Source organism: Ascidia mentula, chromosome 3 (genome assembly GCF_947561715.1).
Source record: "Ascidia mentula chromosome 3, kaAscMent1.1, whole genome shotgun sequence".
Taxonomy (NCBI): domain Eukaryota; kingdom Metazoa; phylum Chordata; class Ascidiacea; order Phlebobranchia; family Ascidiidae; genus Ascidia; species Ascidia mentula.
This window is the reverse complement of record NC_138568.1, coordinates 15,045,061-15,064,073: the sequence shown is the minus strand read 5'-3', so window position 1 is coordinate 15,064,073 and position 19,013 is coordinate 15,045,061. Positions and strand designations below refer to the sequence as shown.

Below are 19,013 nucleotides of genomic sequence, written 5' to 3'. Positions count from 1 at the left end.
TATTATAAACCGACTTTAGCCTAGAAGTAATGACTCTTGTAGGAAGGAAATTGTTGTGAAGGAAGTTGTTAGTTTCATCATGGCTAAAGAACTGGAGCAAAGTAGTGATTGGTCTGGTGGGCCGTGCAACGTGCTCGAATTTTACGTGAATGGAAAAAAGGTAATGATGGGCTTAGCTTCCTCACTTAAGCTTTAGATTTTAAATACAATATGGGCCAATCACACAGATGAAATCCAAAACTACAAGCCTGCTGGTAAACATGGTTGAGCTAAACGTTTCAAACACAACGCTAAGTTCATCGTGAGTGCTAAACGTTGACTGACTGTGCATTTAGATCTAGTTATATCCAGAAATTAAAACCGACATTATCCTAAAGTGAATAAACTTCTAATCACAGATTACGGAACCAGAAGCTGATCCTGAAGTCACGTTGCTAACATACCTGCGGAGGAAGTGTAAGAGAAGTATTCTTAAACCCAAATTGTTTAAATCAGGTTTTTGTTTGAATGGGTGGTCTTAATTGGTTTGATTGATTTGTGTGGTTTATAGAGAACGTAAAATTAATATAAATTTTTGTATTTTCCACGCAGTGCATTTAACCGGGTCCAAGTTGGGATGTGGGGAGGGAGGTTGTGGAGCTTGTACTGTCATGATCTCTAAATGGGATCCACTCTATAACAAGATTATGTGAGTAAACAAAATAAATGGTTGATTGGTTTGTAATTTGAACGTTCACTTTGTTTCCTTTCAGTCATTTCTCTGCAAACGCATGTTTGGCTCCAGTGGTTTCTGTTCACGGATGTGCTGTTACTACTGTGGAAGGAATTGGAAGCACTAAAACCAAGTTACACGCAGTGCAGGTATTAGATGAAGATTACTTGTTAACCATGACGTAAAGTTTACACATAACTGTTTCGTTATATGGTGTGCTTTTAGGAACGTCTCGCAAAATTTCACGGTTCTCAATGCGGTTTCTGCACGCCTGGCATTGTGATGTCAATGTACGCATTATTACGAAACAAAGCGGTACCGAACGCCGAAGACATAGAGGAATGTTTGCAGGGAAACCTGTGTCGTTGTACAGGATACAGACCTATTCTAAGCGGTAATACCACCGTACAAAAATTTGTTGTTAGTGTTTGCTAAAATATTAATCTACCATTTTTTAGCTTTTAACACATTCGTGAACGAAGATGAAGGTTGTCCTATGGGAGCAAACTGCTGTCAAAACAAACAAATTAGCAACGGTATGTTTGTAAAATGCTGTAGGTTCGGCGACCAAAACCATATATAGCATATTTAGGCATTATTTGCATACTGAATAGAAAAACCCGCGTATTTTACGACAGGCTTCCAAAATGGTGAAACCGATACCGATCAATCTGTTTGTTTCTCAAAATACGATCCAACACAAGATATCGTCTTTCCCCCTGAACTTCTGGTAACCATATCAATCGACATCTTTTTAGCAAAAATTTCGAACAACAATTGCTCTTTGCAGATCAAATCAAAACACCAAAGTCCCAAACCTCTAAAGTTCATCGGTGAGCGGACCACGTGGTTTCGTCCGACGTCACTTGATCAGCTGATCGAGATGAAGGGGATTTACCCGGAGGCTCAGCTTGTTAATGGAAACACTGAAATTGGTGTAGACGCGGCCATAAAAGGGCGGGTTTTGAAACGCGTTGTTACGCCGTTAGAAATAAAGGAGTTGAGGCAAATTGAGGTGGATGAAAAAGGTAAACACTACATTGTGATTTAAAATGGATGCATTTCATTTTACTTACAATGCGAAATGGCAAAAATTTTCTTATCGACGTCATATAATTTAGGTGTTACGATTGGGTCTTCGTGTACAATGAGTCAAATCAAAGAAGAATTCAAAACCATGATTACATCTGGAACTTCCGCAAAATACCAAACTCAATGTCTTGAATCTATGGTTGAAATGATTCACTGGTTTGCTGGAGATCAAATAAGAAACGTTGCAGTAAGTCAAATGAAACTACTGCAATTGAAGGAAACCTAATGTAAATTGTCAACAGGCAATTGGAGGCAACATCATGACTGCCAGTCCAATCTCTGATCTCAATCCAATCCTGATGGCAAACGAAAGTCTTGCAACTTTTAGATCACATTCTCGTGGTGATCGACAAGTTTTAATCGATCAAAACTTTTTCCCTAAGTACAGGACGACGTGTGCGGAGAAGGATGAAGTTCTACTGTCTGTTTATCTTCCGTTTAATGGAAAGGTAATGTTACTTACGGTAAAATGTATTTGGTTAAAAAACAAAAATCTGTCTTAAGCTTTATCTTTGTTCAGCTGCTCGTTTTAAACACTTTCTTGATGGTTATAGAAAATGTTACACTAGTTTAAACTGTTTTTAGGACGAATACATGAAAGCATACAAACAATCAAAACGCAGAGAAGACGACATTGCTATCGTGAACGCAGCCATGCGCGTCGTCTTTCATCCGGGAACGAACAAAGTGAAGAAATTTGTGGCAGCTTTTGGTGGAATGGCGGCAACGTCAGTTATGCCGAAGACAACAATGCAGAACATGATCGGAAGGTTGGTATTGCTTGTTTGATAATAATACTATATAATTTATATTGCTTATTAGTATTCCTTCTTTAAATTAAACATTTTCTATTGAAGTTGGTATTGTTCATTTGATAAAGATACTGCGCATGAACAAACGTAGGCTATGTGTGAAGATTTTATTATCTAGGAACTGGGATGACCAACTTTTGCAAGATGTGACAACATGGTTAAGAGAAGACCTACCTCTTGCCTTGGATGCTCCAGGAGGAATGGTAAAATACAGAGAAACACTCGCAGCAAGTTTTTTCTTCAAGTTTTTCCTTCACGTTAAGATGTGTCTTGTGGAAAGAGGAATAACTACAGTAAGCACTGGTGACAAATTTTTTTCGAATTTCTCTGAGTTTTTGTTTGACTTTTGGCAGGAAGAAATTGAATCAAGAGACAAAACGGCAATTGAATCTTCAACTGTGTTGCACAAGGAACTTAGCGTTAGAACCTGGCAAGATGTGAGTAGAGATTTTTCCCATACGGGTTTGTACCGAATTGCTTTGATTTAATATTTCAGTTCCAAAACGATACGTTACTATACTAAAAACGTAACTGCATTGCGAAAACAGGCAACATTAACTTAATGATAATGTGTGAAGGGAAACCATACGCCAAGTGTATTCAATACCCTGTTAATGAGTTACTGAGACTTTTTTGTAAATGTGTTTTTACCTGACAGGTCACTAGCAACCAAAGTGTGTATGATGACGTTGGGCGACCAATCCAACATTTATCGGGGGACAAACACACGACGGGAGAGGCGGTTTACGTAGATGATATGCCAACATTTAGTGGTAAGGTTTTGGACTATTTTCACAATTCTAATATTAACTTAGATTTTTCTGCAGATGAACTTTACTTGTGCTTAGTCACAAGCACGCTGCCACATGCCGACATAAAAAACGTTGACATAACAAAAGCAATGGCCTGTAGTGGGTTTGAAACGTATATCGACCATCGTGATATACCAGGCTCAAATATTCTGTCGGTAGCTGATCCACAAACAGAAGTTTTTGCCACCAAACAGGTCCTTTTCGCTGTACTTTCTCTGTTCTGTGACATTCTAAAGCCATTGTTTTAGGTAACCTGCGTTGGTCAAGTGATTGGAGCAGTTGTGGCTGACACTCAAGCTCATGCTCAAAGAGCTGCTCAGTTGGTAAAAGTGGAATACGAGAAGAAAACCCCGGTGATCGTTACGATAGAGGTAACACCTAATGCCTTGGTATTAACATAATGAATATGTATTTTTGGCATACAGGATGCGATAGAACATCAATCGTTCTTTGAATCATCGAGGAAACTTGTATACGGTGATGCTGAAGCAGCTTTGTCGTCGTGTGACCATGTTATCAGTGGGGAAGTCAGGTGACCTAATTTTGCCATAGTTTTCACAAAAATGCTTTTTACAATCATAACTTGAACAAGAAAGCCAGACATTTCGAACGACGCTGTTACATCAAGGCCCTTTTTATGTTCAAATTACTTTACTCCAATTTTTTTGCACCCAAAACATGACTTAAATACAGTTTAAAAAAACAGGACAGGTGGCCAGGAACATTTTTACTTGGAGACACAATCTTGCATTGCTCTTCCCAAAGGGGAAGATGGCGAAACTGAAATGTTTGCTGCGTGTCAGGATCCAACCGCCCTTTAAAGTGTGGTATGTGGTAATTAGTCAATATATATGGCATGTACGATTAATGGCGAAAATCTCTTTGTCGGAATCGGTCAGGTCCTTAACCTTTTGTCTCCTCCTTTACCGCTTTCAGTTTAAAGGTAGTCTCTTCTCCCTCTAGTGTTTGAGTACTTAAACTTTTAATTTAATTATTGTATTTTGCTCCATCTGTTAAACTTTTATAACAAAGGCATTTCGTGGCAAATTGCCAATAAGTGTGCGCAATGCATACAGAATATAAACTTTTTTTTTTTAATAATTTGGTGCAGACTAATTACCCACCTACAACCCTATGATTTCCCACTATAGTGGAAAATTTCCCATCGGTTATGAACCACTGGTCTAAATGATACTCTTACTTAAGACCGCCTCTGTTCTGGGAGTTGGGAGAAACAAGATCATAGCACGTGTTAAGAGACTGGGAGGAGGATTCGGTGGAAAAGAAACAAGATTTCATTTAATCAGCAATCCGGTTGCAGTGGCTGCGCACAAGTAAGATATGATATGTGGTTATGGACGATATGTCTTTACACAACCAATACAGGTGCGGTCGGGCAGTGAGATGTATGCTGAGTAGAAAGGAAGACATGACTATCACTGGTGGGAGACATCCATTTCTTGCGAAGTACCAGGTGGATTTTTGTCGTTCTAGGTTAATCTTGGTTGTTGCAACCAAGATATCCAAATTTATGAATGTACATTTTCTGAATTTTAAGGCACATATTTCCACAGTTCCAATAAAACGCGCGGCACTATTCAGTATGATAACAATGGACCTTGTGATGAAAAGGGAATTAAGCATTAAGTGCAAGTTTAGCTATATATTACAGGGTAGTCATACTGCTGTGCTAATTTCTTGTTTTTGTAAGCATTGCCTAAGAAAATTCAAAAGTGCGTGTTTCTTATTAATCAGCTGATTTTCGACTTTCGTGCTTATTTTTTATTAAAACCTACTAATTTTTTCATTATATGCTGGTCAGTGATATTGCGTTTTTTGGCGCACCAAAGCATATCTATAAGTACTATCCGTGTGCCTTTATGAACGTTTCGTTATCGAAGTGCAACGTGTGTATTTCGTTTTTCTGACCAACTGTAACCATGGCAACAAACATATGTTTCCGGCCAGCACATCACGTGACCATTTGCCTTTATCAGGTGGGATTTATGAATAATGGAAAAGTGGTGGCATTGGTATTAGACATCTACAGCAATGGTGGTAATACTAAGGACCTTTCCACATCTGTTCTAAACAAGGCTTTTATGCACAGCGACAGTTGTTACAAGTAAGGCTACTCTATCTTAAGCCAACAAAATATGTTATGCAGACAACGAAACTGCGTAGATACCTTAGGAGCTTTTATGTTTTTGCATCCAACCTAACGGATTTTTGCTGACGTTTTCGTATTGAATTCAACAAACAACAAATTCTCCAAATTCGATAAAAAAAAACACTATTCTAATTAACAGAATACCGAATGTTTTAATACGCGGGAAAGTATGTAAGACCAACATATCTTCGAACACCGCATTTCGAGGTTTCGGCGCTCCGCAAGGGTTGATGGTGGTTGAGAGCTGGATGACCAGGATCGCCGACTTCCTGAATTTCTCACAAGAAAAGGTTCGGTTGAATGAGAGAACTACCATAATCCAGTTAACATCATTAGGTACTTCATAGATAAGAGATATCAACATGTACCAAGAAAACGACGTAACACATTTCAACCAAAAACTCGAGTCATTTCAAGCACGAAGATGTTGGGAAGAATGTATTGAAAAATCAAAAATGAAAGAACGGAAGCATAATATTGAAATATTTAACCAAGAAAACCGGTAAATCTTTATGGCTTGAAACTCGAGATTTAATTACGACGTCAGAAACTATAAATATTTGAAGCCGAATTTGTAATTGTTATTAATATTTGTTACATTTTGCATCTAGGTGGCGTAAGCGCGGAATTGCCTGCATACCAACTAAGTATGCAATTGGTTTTCCATACCAGTGTTGTCACGGTGGTGCGTTGGTTCACGTCTATACCGACGGCTCGGTTCATCTCTCACATGGCGGCACTGAGATGGGACAAGGTCTATACACCAAGATGTTGCAGGTGCAACTGATGAACTAGCTAATGTCTTTGTGCTGGTCATATTGTGCAAAATATGCGATATTTGTGACATCGCTCATGACGTCACAAAACCCTTCTGATTCGACTCAATATTCGCAAAAGACAAATGCAATATTAGTGCTGTGTTTTAACAAACTGTGTGGTTATGCAGGTTGCTGGGCGGTGTTTAGGAATTCCCACGTCCCGTATTCACATTCACGAAACCAGCACAAACACTGTTGTGAACACCAGAGCAACCGCAGCAAGTTTCAGCACCGACCTTAACGGAATGGCAGTTAAAGTGTGTGCTTCATGTTGGTGATCAACTTGGAATATAGGATCATTTTCATTTCAATCATTTACTTATCAAAATACAGTGGTGAAGATCGTTAAGCACTGTTGTTGTATTTAAGGATGCTTGTGATACGATCATGGAGCGGCTTCGACCTCTTCGCAAGCAATTCCCTGATATGGAGTGGAATGATTTGATTGTGAAAGCTCATTCGGAACGGATTTGTCTCTCAGCTACCGGATACCACAAGTAAATGCAAAATTACAATATGATATGCGTGAGACAAATGCATTTTTTGGTCTATGCAATCACTTGCTGTTGTGCACTTCAAAACATGCTTTGTACTAAGTTATTAAAATTATCTTGCAGAACTCCTGGAATGTATTCAAATTGGAATATTAAAACTGGTACAGTGGAAGGTCGCATTGCGTGTTATTTCTCGTACGGAGCAGCTGTGTCAGAAGTTGAGGTGGATTGCTTGACCGGTGATCACATAATGTTAAGGACGGACATTGTTATGGATGTCGGTAGAAGTTTGAATCCGGCTATTGACATTGGACAGGTGAAATCGATTCATTCTTGCGATTCTACAAACAGAAAAACATATATCAACGCGTGTTTTTATTCTTAAGATTGAAGGAGCATTCATTCAAGGTTATGGCATGTTTACAATGGAAGAAACTTTGCATACTCCTACTGGACAACCCTTGACCACTGGTCCCGGTTTTTACAAGATTCCTGGTTTCGGGGATTACCCCCGCCAGTTTAATGTCCATCTGCTAAAGAACTCGGAAAATGATCGTGCGATCTATTCATCAAAGGTAAAAGACAACAAAGTTAAATACATGTTTTTTATTAACTTAATTCTTCTTGATTTGGCACTCTTTTAAAAAAGACTGACTTTTGTGTTCAAAAATGCACACCAGCTTTCGCTAGAACCTCCCGCTTCATCAGGCTCGTAGACATAAAAGACTGATACGGCGCGTTTAATAATTTGATTTTTTATTGGAATTCGTTTCTTCTACACAATGTATGTGGTGGTGTTCATCAGCGGTCCCTAACCACCAGGCTGCGGACTGGTGTCGGTATTTTCAGACCGACTACAAACAATTCACAATGTAGGACATGGCGTTGTTCGAACAGAACAAGCTTTGATGTCGCTAGTCTGAAAATAATGCCTACATATCCTTAGTGCGAGAGTAGAAGGAGTTTTGGGACCTCTTTCTATAATAGAAACATTCAGAATTTTGTTGTTGTCGAATAGGCAATCGGGGAACCTCCACTTTTTCTATCATCGTCTGTGTTCTTTGCCATAAAAGATGCAATCGGATACGCTCGTAGCGACTCGGGTTTGTCCGGATGGTTTCGGTTTGATTCGCCTGCAACATCCGAAGCCATCCGAATGGCATGTGGTGACGAACTAACGAAACAGGTATATTTTTTTATTTTTACATATTTCAAGAGATATAAGCCACATTGTATTTTTTGCCTAAAAACGTTTTTTTCAGCACGAACTTCACACGTCAGGAGACCAAGAGAAGATTCTTAAACCGTGGAGCATTCGGGCCTGACGCGAATGAAGACAGAGAAATATTAAATTTAATTGTACTCAAACAAACTGACGACTGAGTATCCATAATGTTGCAAAGTAGGATAATCGAAATAAATCTGTTAACTTATTTTATGTTGTCACAAAGCGTTGTTTTCTTTCTGCTAATGCGAATTACTAAAAAAACTAAATCAAGCATTGGGAGCTGTAGACAGGCGTAATCGCTGTTTTGACCTAAGTTCTCATCAGTGCAGCGGGTAACTAAGGTACAGGGCTAGCTTTTAAAGACCTTATATTAGTTTTGAAAAATCCACACGTATGAACTTATACACCAGGGGTTACTGATTGTGCCTCGCAAAGCAGTATTAGTTCGTTGTTTTAATGTTTTAAAAGCGTCGTAGGCCTAAAGGTTGGCTTTATTTCAGCTGTTGCGCTGACAAAAGGATTGATTATTGTTGTGAATCCATCTCTAAAACTTGGGACAATATGCAAACTGTAACGCCTTTTAGCCTTGTGCTGTTAGACTTTCCAGTTGCCACTAAAAATATATTGAATCATAGACAATGAACGTTGAATGCTGTTAGAATGACTCGATTACGTCGTAAGCTCAATTACTGTTTCATGCATCAATAGGCAAGTATGTACAAGATTTAAAGACAATATATATCACAAATCAGGAAGAGCAAAAACGGTCATATACCTGATTTTAGCTATCGAAAATTATGACCCATTTCAGGGAAAGTGTAGGTCTTATCTCCAAAACAGGTCAATAATGTACGGGTGCGTATTCATAACATTTTGTTTTGAATGAGTGCGTCACAGCGTTCATGAAAGTGGGAAGCCGTTATTTTTCGCAATTTGGGACAAATTTGAAGCTTAAGACGGTAAACATGAAGTGCACAGATCTAAAGTAGGATATAGTTGCTACTATTTCGTTCCATCATTGCGCACGAATCAATTTGCAACATAAACAGTAATCAATGTCGTTAGCGACACAAAAAGAACAATAGTAAAAAGCGATATATGATGATGACTTTTAATTATCTTTGTAAATAAATACATCGAATTTCCAGCCGTGCTACAAAAAATCGGGTGTAACGCGAAAAGCATTCCATTATCTACAAGTTGGTTTACGATGATCTCTATGCGGTAATTGACCATGGAGATAACTTTCTTTCTTCGTCCTCGTTGGCATGGCGACGATGCTGCAAACACAACACTTGAAAAATGATAAGTTCATAGCATTCACAAACTTGTTGCTCAATCAAACTAAAAATTACTTGTTTGGAGAAGTTGTCACCACACGCCATTCGGATACGTTCGGCAGTTGCCGGAGCATCCATCCGAAACGGTCCGATGAGTCCCGAGTCTTTCCGAGCAGAACCAACAGCCGCTTTAATCGCGAACAAAACTGAACCGGATAGAGAGAACGGCGGCTCTCCAATGCCCTAAACCAAACAAACACACACAGTTTTGCAGGGCAACAAATGTTGTTTATTCCCACGTACTTTCGACGAATAAATGGCTTTGTCGTTTTCCGCATTTCTCAGTAAGTGTACGTTAAACTGACGAGGGCAATTTCCAAACCCAGGTATCTTGTAAGCACCCGGTCCGATAGTTAACATATGACCACTAGGGGTGTGCAATGGCTCTTCCAAAGTGAACATTCCATAACCTTGTACAAATCCACCCTCGATCTGCATTACAATGGTTGCAAAGTTAAAACTCTCAAATTCCATGCAAATAATTATAACCTGTCCAATGTCAATAGCCGGATTCAAACTTCTACCGACGTCCATTACAATGTCCGTCCTCAACACCACGTGATCACCAGTCAAGCAATCCACCTCAACTTCTGACACGGCAGCTCCGTATGTAAAGTAGTTCCCGATTCGACCTTTTATTTTACCGTTTTCGTCATCCCAGGTGTAGTCCATATTTGGAATGCTAACATGTTAACAAATTTATTTGAAATTTATTCCAAGCTTTTTCCAATGTGACTTAAAGTTGTTGAAACAAGGCAGACGTGTAAAAAATATTAGTCCATCCTGTTACCTGTAATAACCAGTTGCTGAAAGGCTAATGCGTTTTACGAAAGCTTTCATTATTAGATCCTTCCATTCCAGTTTCGGAAATTCTTTTCTCAATGGTGAAAGTCTCTCGATTAACTCATCGCAAGCAGCCTTGAACATGTAAATATTTATTGTGTTATAACTCATGCTATTAATGCAGCATTTACCAGCATTATGATGAACAGCATTCTGGCTTTTTTTTAACTCATGCTATTGTAAGCAAAAGTTATTTGCGTTTTATTTGGAGTGTTTGTAAATGTTGGTCGCCTGAATACAGCTAAAAATGCTATTTGAGAATCTATACATCATATACATATGTGCGGTACAGCACTCTTTTGGATAGACTGACACTTTTATAAGCCTATTTGCAGAACCTGATGAAGCTATAAGGGTCGCGAAAGCTCGTATGAAGTTTTTTCATAAGTTGTTCTGCCCAAAGGAGTTTACTAGCAATTATCAAAGTTATAGAACTGAGACCGAGACGACGTATTGAAAAAATTTATCTATTTATGTGTTATTATTTTGTTATTTACCTAGGATGATCTTGTTTTCCATTTGCAAATGTTGTAAATACTGAGGAATTTAAAACGGAGATTGGAAATGTTACCTTCACTGCCATGCCGTTCATATCTGAACTGATGCTGGCCACTGTGGCTATTGTGTTGGGAACAGTGTTAGTGCTTGTTTCTGAAATGTGAATTTCATCTATTGGTATTCCCAAGCAGCGACCAGCGATCTAAAATAAAAAAATAAAGTGTTTATTCAAGAGACTGCTATTTCGCGAACAGAATAAGAAATTATGCACATTAAAATCCATGTTGATTATATCTTTGTACACGGAGCTGAAAGTTGGAGAAACCTTTCTAGACAGTGCATAAAAAAATATTGGTTATCGAAAAAGCTTGGAGTGGAATTTTAATCCTGTGACTTGTTTTTGTAGAAATGAAAACTTTTTGTAAGGAATGAAATGCTGAACAATTGTCCTGTTATCATAGAGGCGCATATGGGGTCGATACCTAATTTACCATCAGACTACTTACGTCATTTGCGTCGAAATCACATTAAACAATCAACACCATATCGGAAATTATTGCAGCTATAAAACCTGAATCATTTTTGTGTGAAGTCCCTGACCCATTTCCGTTCCGCCGTGAGTCAGATACACTGAACCGTCCGTGTAGATGTGCACTAGCGCCCCCGCCTGGCAGCGAAATGCGGGAAATCCAATGCCAAATTTGATTGGGACACAAGATATACCCCTCTTGCGCCACCTATATGAATCAATAAAAAAAATAAAAAAAATTAAACATGATATGAAACATTGAATTTGACTTATTTTGAACACAATCGATGGAAAATAGTATTAATTATTAAAGCAAAAGAAAATGTAAAGTTGATAGCAGTTGATATCCAAAAAGTGTCCCACCGGTTTTGTTGGTTAAATTCGTCGACAACTTGTTTTCTTTCAGTAAAACCCGACTTTTCCATGCACTCGTCCCAGCACCGTCTCGCCGTGCAGGGATCTAAGTTTTGGCCGTAATGAGTGGTTTCCCCAAGTTCCTTGTACATGTTCTTCTCTCTTATCTAAAACCAAATCATTACGTTCAAACCTGATTAAAAATTTAAAACAAATGCTGAATACAATTCGCCACCAAAACTTTTACGATCAAACAATGGTGCAGAAAACATCTTACTGATTCTGGAAGCACACCGAGGTGTTCGGCCACCTTTGAAATCCATGACTCTGTGATGAACAATGCCTGGGGGCCTCCAAACCCTCTAAACGCGGTGTTCGAAGCGGTGTTGGTGCGACACGCTGATCCCCGAACATACATATTTGGCACGCTAAAAAAAAAAAAAATTATTGGTTTTCGGAAATTACAATGCCAATAACTACAAAAAATCGCTAAATAATAATGTAAACACTTTCAACAACTCATAAGTGTAATAATCAAAAACCACTTCTGGCAAAAAAAAACATTTGTTTGTTCGACGTTTCGGTCGGGTCTAAAGCACAAGCTCCCTGAGGTGCCGTGAGGTGCGCGCTATGCTTTAAACCCCGGTTTTGTCCTGCTGGCGCGCATTTTCTATTAATGGTGTTCCTCCCTCGCCGTTTTCTTAACTTGTTGTGCTTCTTTCGCCCTTCTTGCCTTTTTTTTTGCTTTTTGCGCGCGTGACTATTTATCGCCGTGTTGGCGTTTTACTTTGATTATCCTGATGAAGGTCTGTTGGATAACGACCGAAACGTCGAACAAACCAGTGTTTCTTTTTGCCAGAAGAGCTTTTAATTAGTAAGTAGTATGCCTGGCAGCATCAGCAACAAACTATCACAAGTGTAATGCTACACATTAATTTGAGAGTTTATTTTACCGGTAGCAATTATCGAAGTGGATTGTTGACCTCTCCACAACCGCCGGTGTATAATCCGATGTGTGTCCTCCATTGCCGTAAAGTTCAGCTTTGACTGCTTTAACTGTCCCATCACCCATAAAGCCAACCTGTATTGAAATGCAAACCTCTGCAGATTGGAGGGGACGAATTGAACTATCACTACCTTGTACTTGGCGTAAAAGGGATGCCTGCCTCCAGTCATAATCATATCATCTTTCCTTGACAGCATACAGCGAACAGGTCTTCCACACCTATGTGGAAAACATACATGTATAGTTCACCTAAGAACCTTACACAACATTCCATCTCACTTCTGTGCTGCAATGGCCACAGGATTGCTGACCAACCAGAATCGACTCTCTTTACCTCCAAATCCACCTCCCATTCGTTTTGTCCGAACCACAACTTTGTTCCGTTTCACCCCAAGACATCTTGCCACCTAACGCGTCGTATGAGACAACACACGTATTAATAATATCTTTATGCTGATGTTCACGGAAACAAAAATAGTTATGAAATAAAAAAAATGTATAGATCTCCCACTGAAAATAATATTTGTTAATGATATTGGAATTATTGCATAGTTTTAAAAATTTCTAGTCGATTCGTCCATTTTTGCATAAAATTAACAAACGCGATTTTTTTGGAAATACATGCGTATATACCAGATCTTGGAGTTTGGTCGGATCTTGGCTGGATGCAAAAACTTCCATTTCTCCGTCTTCCAACTTGGGTACCGCAAGACAAGCCTGTGTCTCCATGTAAAAATGCTCCTGTCCAGCGCTCCTTTAAAACAAACGATTCTGTCCACGAGTCCCTATTACAAAGGTCAAGTTTGACATCAATATTTTACCTAACTTCTCCCTCAATCACGTGATCACAATCTTCCATCGCCTTGTCTGGATCTCCACGAATTATTTTTTTGGGATCGCAAAGGAAAGACTCGTGTTTGATCGCATCCTGTTGTGATATGGACCGTGCCAGTAAGTTTTGATTTTCAGAAAAAGTAATTGACTCTTTTTTCCGCAGTTAAGGAATTTCAAACTATTTATACAGCACATATATTGCTCGCCATTTTATTGACCGCGAATATCCTTGTTAAACCAGATCCACAATTGCTCGTTACCATTATTTGTTAGTTCATGTATTTTGTTGTTAGATCAAAAGATTTTGACTTTTTTTAAGCGTTTTTTATAACCTCAATAGTAACTATGACGGGTGATATGTCCTCATACTCGATCTGCACCAACTGCGCAGCTCTTCGTGCGTGAGACTGAGTGTCAGCGATCACAGCACCAATAGTTTGACCAACGCAAGTAACCTGCAACAAACATATCCGATGTCCATTTGTTCTCAAATATATTCTTCACAAACGTAATCTTCAACCTTGTCAACTGCGAAAATAACATCGTCGTCTACCATAACCATAACGCTGTTAGATCCCTTGACGTCACTGTGATCGACATACGTCACAAAGCCTGGTGACGACATCGCTTTGCTTAAATCCACGTTGCGCACGTATGCATGGGCGTGTGTGCTCGTCACGAAACAAAGGTACAACTCGTCTGAAAAAATGTAAACGAATCCCATTCAGTTATCGTGGCATCGTTCGGTTACAGAATAGTTTCCTTATAAAACCTGTATATATCCATTTACCTTTATACATAGGCATGTCATCAATGTAAACAGCTTCACCGGTTGCATGTTTATCCCCTGACACGTGTTTGATCGGTTTTCCCACCAAATCCTCGACTGGTTGATCACCATCTGTCTAAAAGATATATTTTTTTTACAAGGTTTGTTTATTTAATTGCACATGAATAGTTGCTTACCCCCTGCCAACTTTGCGTTCCAAGTTTACCATTCACAGATAACTTGCTCAAAACGCTCGTATCGTAATCTTTGATAGAACCCTAGAACCAGACGGTTAACTCATTTGAAATAATTAATTACCAACTTGGGTTTATACCTCAATTATTCCATTTTCGATCAAACAGTTCTTGACATAAAGAAAGAACTTAAAGAAAAAGCTCGCTGTCAAAGCCTCCCTGTACTCCACCATTCCTCCTGGCGCATCTAGTTTCAGTGGAAGATCTTCGGCAATCCAAACCATGTAATCTTCAACAAGCTTGTCAGTCCAATCCCTAAATGTTTCAAGTAATACAAATTTAACACAAAACGTCCGTCGAAAATCAATTTGTTTCACCTACCTTCCGATCATGTTCTTCATTGTTTTCTTCGGCATAACTGACGTTGCCGCCATTCCACCAAAAGCTGCCACAAATTTCTTCACTTTGTTCGTTCCCGGATGAAAGACGACACGAATGGCTGCGTTTACGATAGCAATGTCGTCTTCTTTTCGTTTTGATTGTTTGTATGCTTTCATGTATTCGTCCTGTAAGTTTTTAAAGCTTTTTTTGTACAAAATGTCATCCGAACTAAATTTTAACATGAAATATTGTCTATCACGGGAAATTGGGACCAAAATACACATTTACTTTCCCACTGAATGCTTCTAACCGAAACATACAATATTCGAACAATCAATACCTCAGATTAAACTCAGTTACATGGGCCGCGAGCACTCTAATCACCTTTTCATTAAAAGGAACTCGAACAGAAAGTAGAACTTCATCCTTCGCAGCACACGTTGTCCTGTACTTGGGGAAAAAGTTTTGATCGATTAAAACTTGTCGATCACCACGAGAATGTGATCTAAAACTTGCAAGACTTTCGTTTGCCATCAGGATTGGATTGAGATCAGAGATTGGACTAGCAGTCATGATGTTGCCTCCGATTGCCTGCAACAAAAATTGTTGTGTATTCCTCACACTGTTGCTAGATACAGATGTATCTTTTTTACCAAACAGGAAACATACAATTGGTTTTGTTAGAATGCTTCAGGCTTAACGTAACTTACTGCAACGTTTCTTATTTGATCGCCTGCAAACCAGTGAAGCATGTCGAGAAACTCAGTCATCCATTGCGTGCGATACGCTTCGGTGCCCTTCATGATAATTTGAAACTTTTCACGAAGGTTCGTCAATGTACAAGACGCCCCGAAGGTAACTCCTATGTCAATAACTGCCTGTTATTTTGCAGATTATAATTTGCCCGTTTTCTAATACACGTGTACCAATGGAATATGTTTGAATACATACAACAAAACAATAAAGTAATATTAACACTAACAGGTTATTTACATCTGATGTAAACGAGTGTGTTAAGTAAGTTAAATACCATTTTTGTCAAAACTGACAGAAGAAAGTTCGCTAACATTGACCGGTGATATGATAACTGGAAATATTCTTCCTTTAACGTTGCACTCGACTCCAATTTCAGAATTCCCGTTTACCAGTTGCGCTTCTGGGTATTTCCCTTTCAGTGCGATCAGTTGATCCAGTGACGTAGGTCGAAACCACGTGACCCGTTCACCGACGAACATAAGTGGCGTCGCGTATTGTTGCGACTTGGATTTAATCTTAAAACATGGTATGTTTGGGTAACAGTTGAAAAACTTTACTTCAGTAAATATATTTACCTAACGCAGTAATATTTCATGCAATGGCATAAATTGGCAGAATCGCCCCACTGCGCAGGTCTTAGCTTGGCGATCACAGCTAAAGTATCGCGATCATTTGGTTTGCAGGCTTGGCAGCCCAGGCATTGCAGCCTAGCTGGATCGGTCACTTTTTCCTGAGAGAAGTTTTCAAATCTTGCTCCAACTTGTCGGGAAAAAGTAGCTGATCCAGCTAGGCTGCAATGCCTGTGCTGCCAAGCCTGCAAACCTATATTTACTTAATCAAGAAATCTCATCTACACGAAAACACTAGGTCTACAGTTAAGTACTGGTTCCATAATTATGCCAGAATCTATCCCTATATGAGCTTTGTCATTCTACCAGCGACACCAATTTATTACAATAGGAAATCAATAATGCGAAACATTTGAAAGTTTCAAATTATTGGTCTACAGTTAATTCTTTCTTGTAATTTTAATCGTTTCGATCAGGTTTTTTTTTGCTATCACCACTGATTTTCATGTAGCAATGAAGCAGTGAAGTACCTACCAACAACTCTGGTGGAAATATGATCTCTTGGGACGGATCGTATCTTGTAAAACACGCTTTGGATACCGAATGAGGATCATTACTTCCAGATACTGGATGTAAAAAAACTCCTTTGTTTAAACAAGTAGTGAACATATTTGGTTAAATGTTTCATTGCTTAAAATAAAGGAAGTAAATCTAACGATCTTAGAATAATCTAATGAAATTGTCGCTAAAAAAGGAAATCGGCCTGTATTGGTCTGTGGTAATAGCACAACTTACCACCGTTTAACTTGCAGCACTTTTCTTTCATTGGACAACCCGAATTTACATCAGAGAAAGTACTGAACGCTGGAAAATAAACTGTGTTGTTTTCATGTTGCGTTCCTTTAGTTGCACATTAGATAGAACGATAAATTACCGCTTAGTATAGGTCTGTATCCTGTACAACGACACAGGTTTCCCTGCAAACAAGCCTCGATGTCTTCCGCATTCGGTACTGCCTTGTTGCGTAATAATGCGTACATTGACATCACAATACCAGGCGTGCAGAAACCGCATTGTGATCCATGGAATTTTGCAAGACGTTCCTAAAGCACACCAAATATAGAAACAGTTATATGTAAACTTTACGTTATAGTTAAAAAGTAATCTTCATCTAATACCTGCACTGCGTGTAACTTGGTTTTAGTGCTTCCAATTCCTTCCACTGTAGTAACAGCACATCCGTGAACAGAAACCACTGGAGCCAAACATGCGTTGGCAGAGAAATGACTGGAAGGAAACAAAGTTAACAAAAAATTTCAAACCTACGAACTATTTATTTTGTTCACTCACATAATCTTGTTATAGAGTGGATCCCATTTAGAGATCATGACAGTACAAGCTCCACAACCTCCCTCCCCACATCCCAACTTCGACCCCGTGAAACGCACTGCGTGGAAAATACTGTGATGGAAAATTACTGAATAGTCGGCATAGGAAGATACGTAAAAGGGAGAATAATAGGGAGAATAATGCCATGCTCTGTATGCCCTTTGCTTGTGGGCTGAATGGAAATATGTCCTGCACTTGCTGCAAATCACCGACCTATTGCGTTTAAAGCAAGGACTTCACAAATCTTTTTTCGGAATTCACTAGAAAAAGGACCGAAAGAGAGCGAAATGCAAGTCTTGATATTTTTTCAATTCAACGAATCTAATCTCAATACAACAAGTTTAGACGAGAACATATTTGGACCAAGAGGCAAAATTGCTGTAATCATAAAAAAATGCATCCTAAATATATAAAAAAAAATAAAACACATTTGCCACTACCATTGTTGGACAATCACATGCATACGCATAAAGTGTCGTACCACAATGGCGTAGATGGCCTGGGGACGATGCTGGTTTTGAAATGACTTTTAATTGTATTTAAGAGTTAACGCGTTTTTGTTCGCGTTTTGGCGGCTTTCATGCCGGTCAACAAACGACCAATTTCTGGAGATTGCGACTTAGCTTTCATCAATACGACGTGTTAGCATCAATACGACAGGACATATGGATAAAAGCTGCGCTGTTCAGTGATGGCGTCAAATTAAATCATCAACAATAAACAGTATATAAATTGAAAAAGGGTCAAGACTTGAAAAACGATATTTGTTCTTATGATTGTAAAACGCTGTGTTCGTCAAATATGCCTAACAAATAAAAACCAAGGGGTAAAAAACGCCTTTTATCAAAACTTTTAACATTTAACACTTCTCGTGTTTTTGTTTATATATTTTAGCGTTTTTTTTTTGCCAGGGCTACAAACGAACAACTTCCGGTGATTGCGAACCAGCTGATCAACGCGACGTGTTAGCTAGAACTTGTATACAACTGACCATATGTATGGCCTCACTTGGGTGGCAAAGATTTGTTTACTTACATTCTCGTCTTATGTAGGTCAGTAAAGTGGTTTCGGGGTCCGCATTCTTCTCAACAACCTGTAACAAGATAACCCAGTTTATAAAAAACATTCGTTCAGTTTAGTGCTTTGGTATGTGCTAACAAACCTTTTCACCATTTACGTAGAACTCAAGTATATCCGGTTTCTTGCTCCGAATATCTTCAATACCCGAATCGCTGTTATCATTTAACAACACCATACTTAACTGTATATATATATGTATGTAAAATATGATAAGCAAAACGCTCTTTCATTCACATGTAGATATAGCAACCCTAATCTTTTTAAAACATCGCAGTCCAAGCATATGGTTTAAGGCATGCAATTCGTCTTTTTATGACCTCAAAATGTAAGTGA

At 38.9% G+C, this 19,013-nt stretch overlaps 1 protein-coding gene and 1 pseudogene across 2 annotated transcripts; one reads left to right on the top strand and one right to left on the bottom strand.

The window, feature by feature from the left end:
- The first annotated feature begins 26 nt into the window (after window positions 1-26).
- Window positions 27-8,309, top strand: LOC145896038 (xanthine dehydrogenase/oxidase-like; annotated as a pseudogene). The gene is made up of 30 exons (XR_014401641.1): window positions 27-160; window positions 399-456; window positions 592-688; window positions 753-861; window positions 938-1,106; window positions 1,171-1,266; window positions 1,351-1,442; window positions 1,503-1,740; window positions 1,834-1,991; window positions 2,047-2,253; window positions 2,390-2,574; window positions 2,735-2,909; window positions 2,970-3,053; window positions 3,275-3,389; window positions 3,444-3,622; window positions 3,677-3,799; window positions 3,854-3,960; window positions 4,135-4,255; window positions 4,635-4,762; window positions 4,815-4,902; window positions 5,426-5,553; window positions 5,738-5,888; window positions 5,946-6,100; window positions 6,210-6,375; window positions 6,545-6,673; window positions 6,786-6,913; window positions 7,034-7,226; window positions 7,297-7,485; window positions 7,929-8,096; window positions 8,173-8,309. The product of XR_014401641.1 is annotated as a xanthine dehydrogenase/oxidase-like (transcript).
- A 1,046-nt stretch (window positions 8,310-9,355) lies between these two features.
- On the bottom strand, window positions 9,356-18,855 carry LOC145895718 (xanthine dehydrogenase/oxidase-like). Its single transcript, XM_082984504.1, has 30 exons — window positions 18,763-18,855; window positions 18,636-18,693; window positions 17,562-17,658; window positions 17,390-17,498; window positions 17,146-17,314; window positions 17,007-17,075; window positions 16,746-16,837; window positions 15,917-16,157; window positions 15,597-15,748; window positions 15,271-15,477; window positions 14,887-15,071; window positions 14,646-14,820; window positions 14,509-14,589; window positions 14,333-14,447; window positions 14,063-14,241; window positions 13,875-13,997; window positions 13,530-13,636; window positions 13,342-13,462; window positions 12,988-13,115; window positions 12,840-12,927; window positions 12,656-12,783; window positions 11,980-12,130; window positions 11,712-11,869; window positions 11,391-11,556; window positions 10,893-11,021; window positions 10,269-10,396; window positions 9,968-10,160; window positions 9,722-9,910; window positions 9,494-9,661; window positions 9,356-9,418 (listed from the first exon to the last, which is right to left on the bottom strand). The coding sequence occupies exons 1-30, from the start codon at window positions 18,853-18,855 to the stop codon at window positions 9,356-9,358; spliced, it is 4,062 nt and encodes a 1,353-aa protein (XP_082840630.1).
- Window positions 18,856-19,013: the final 158 nt, after the last annotated feature.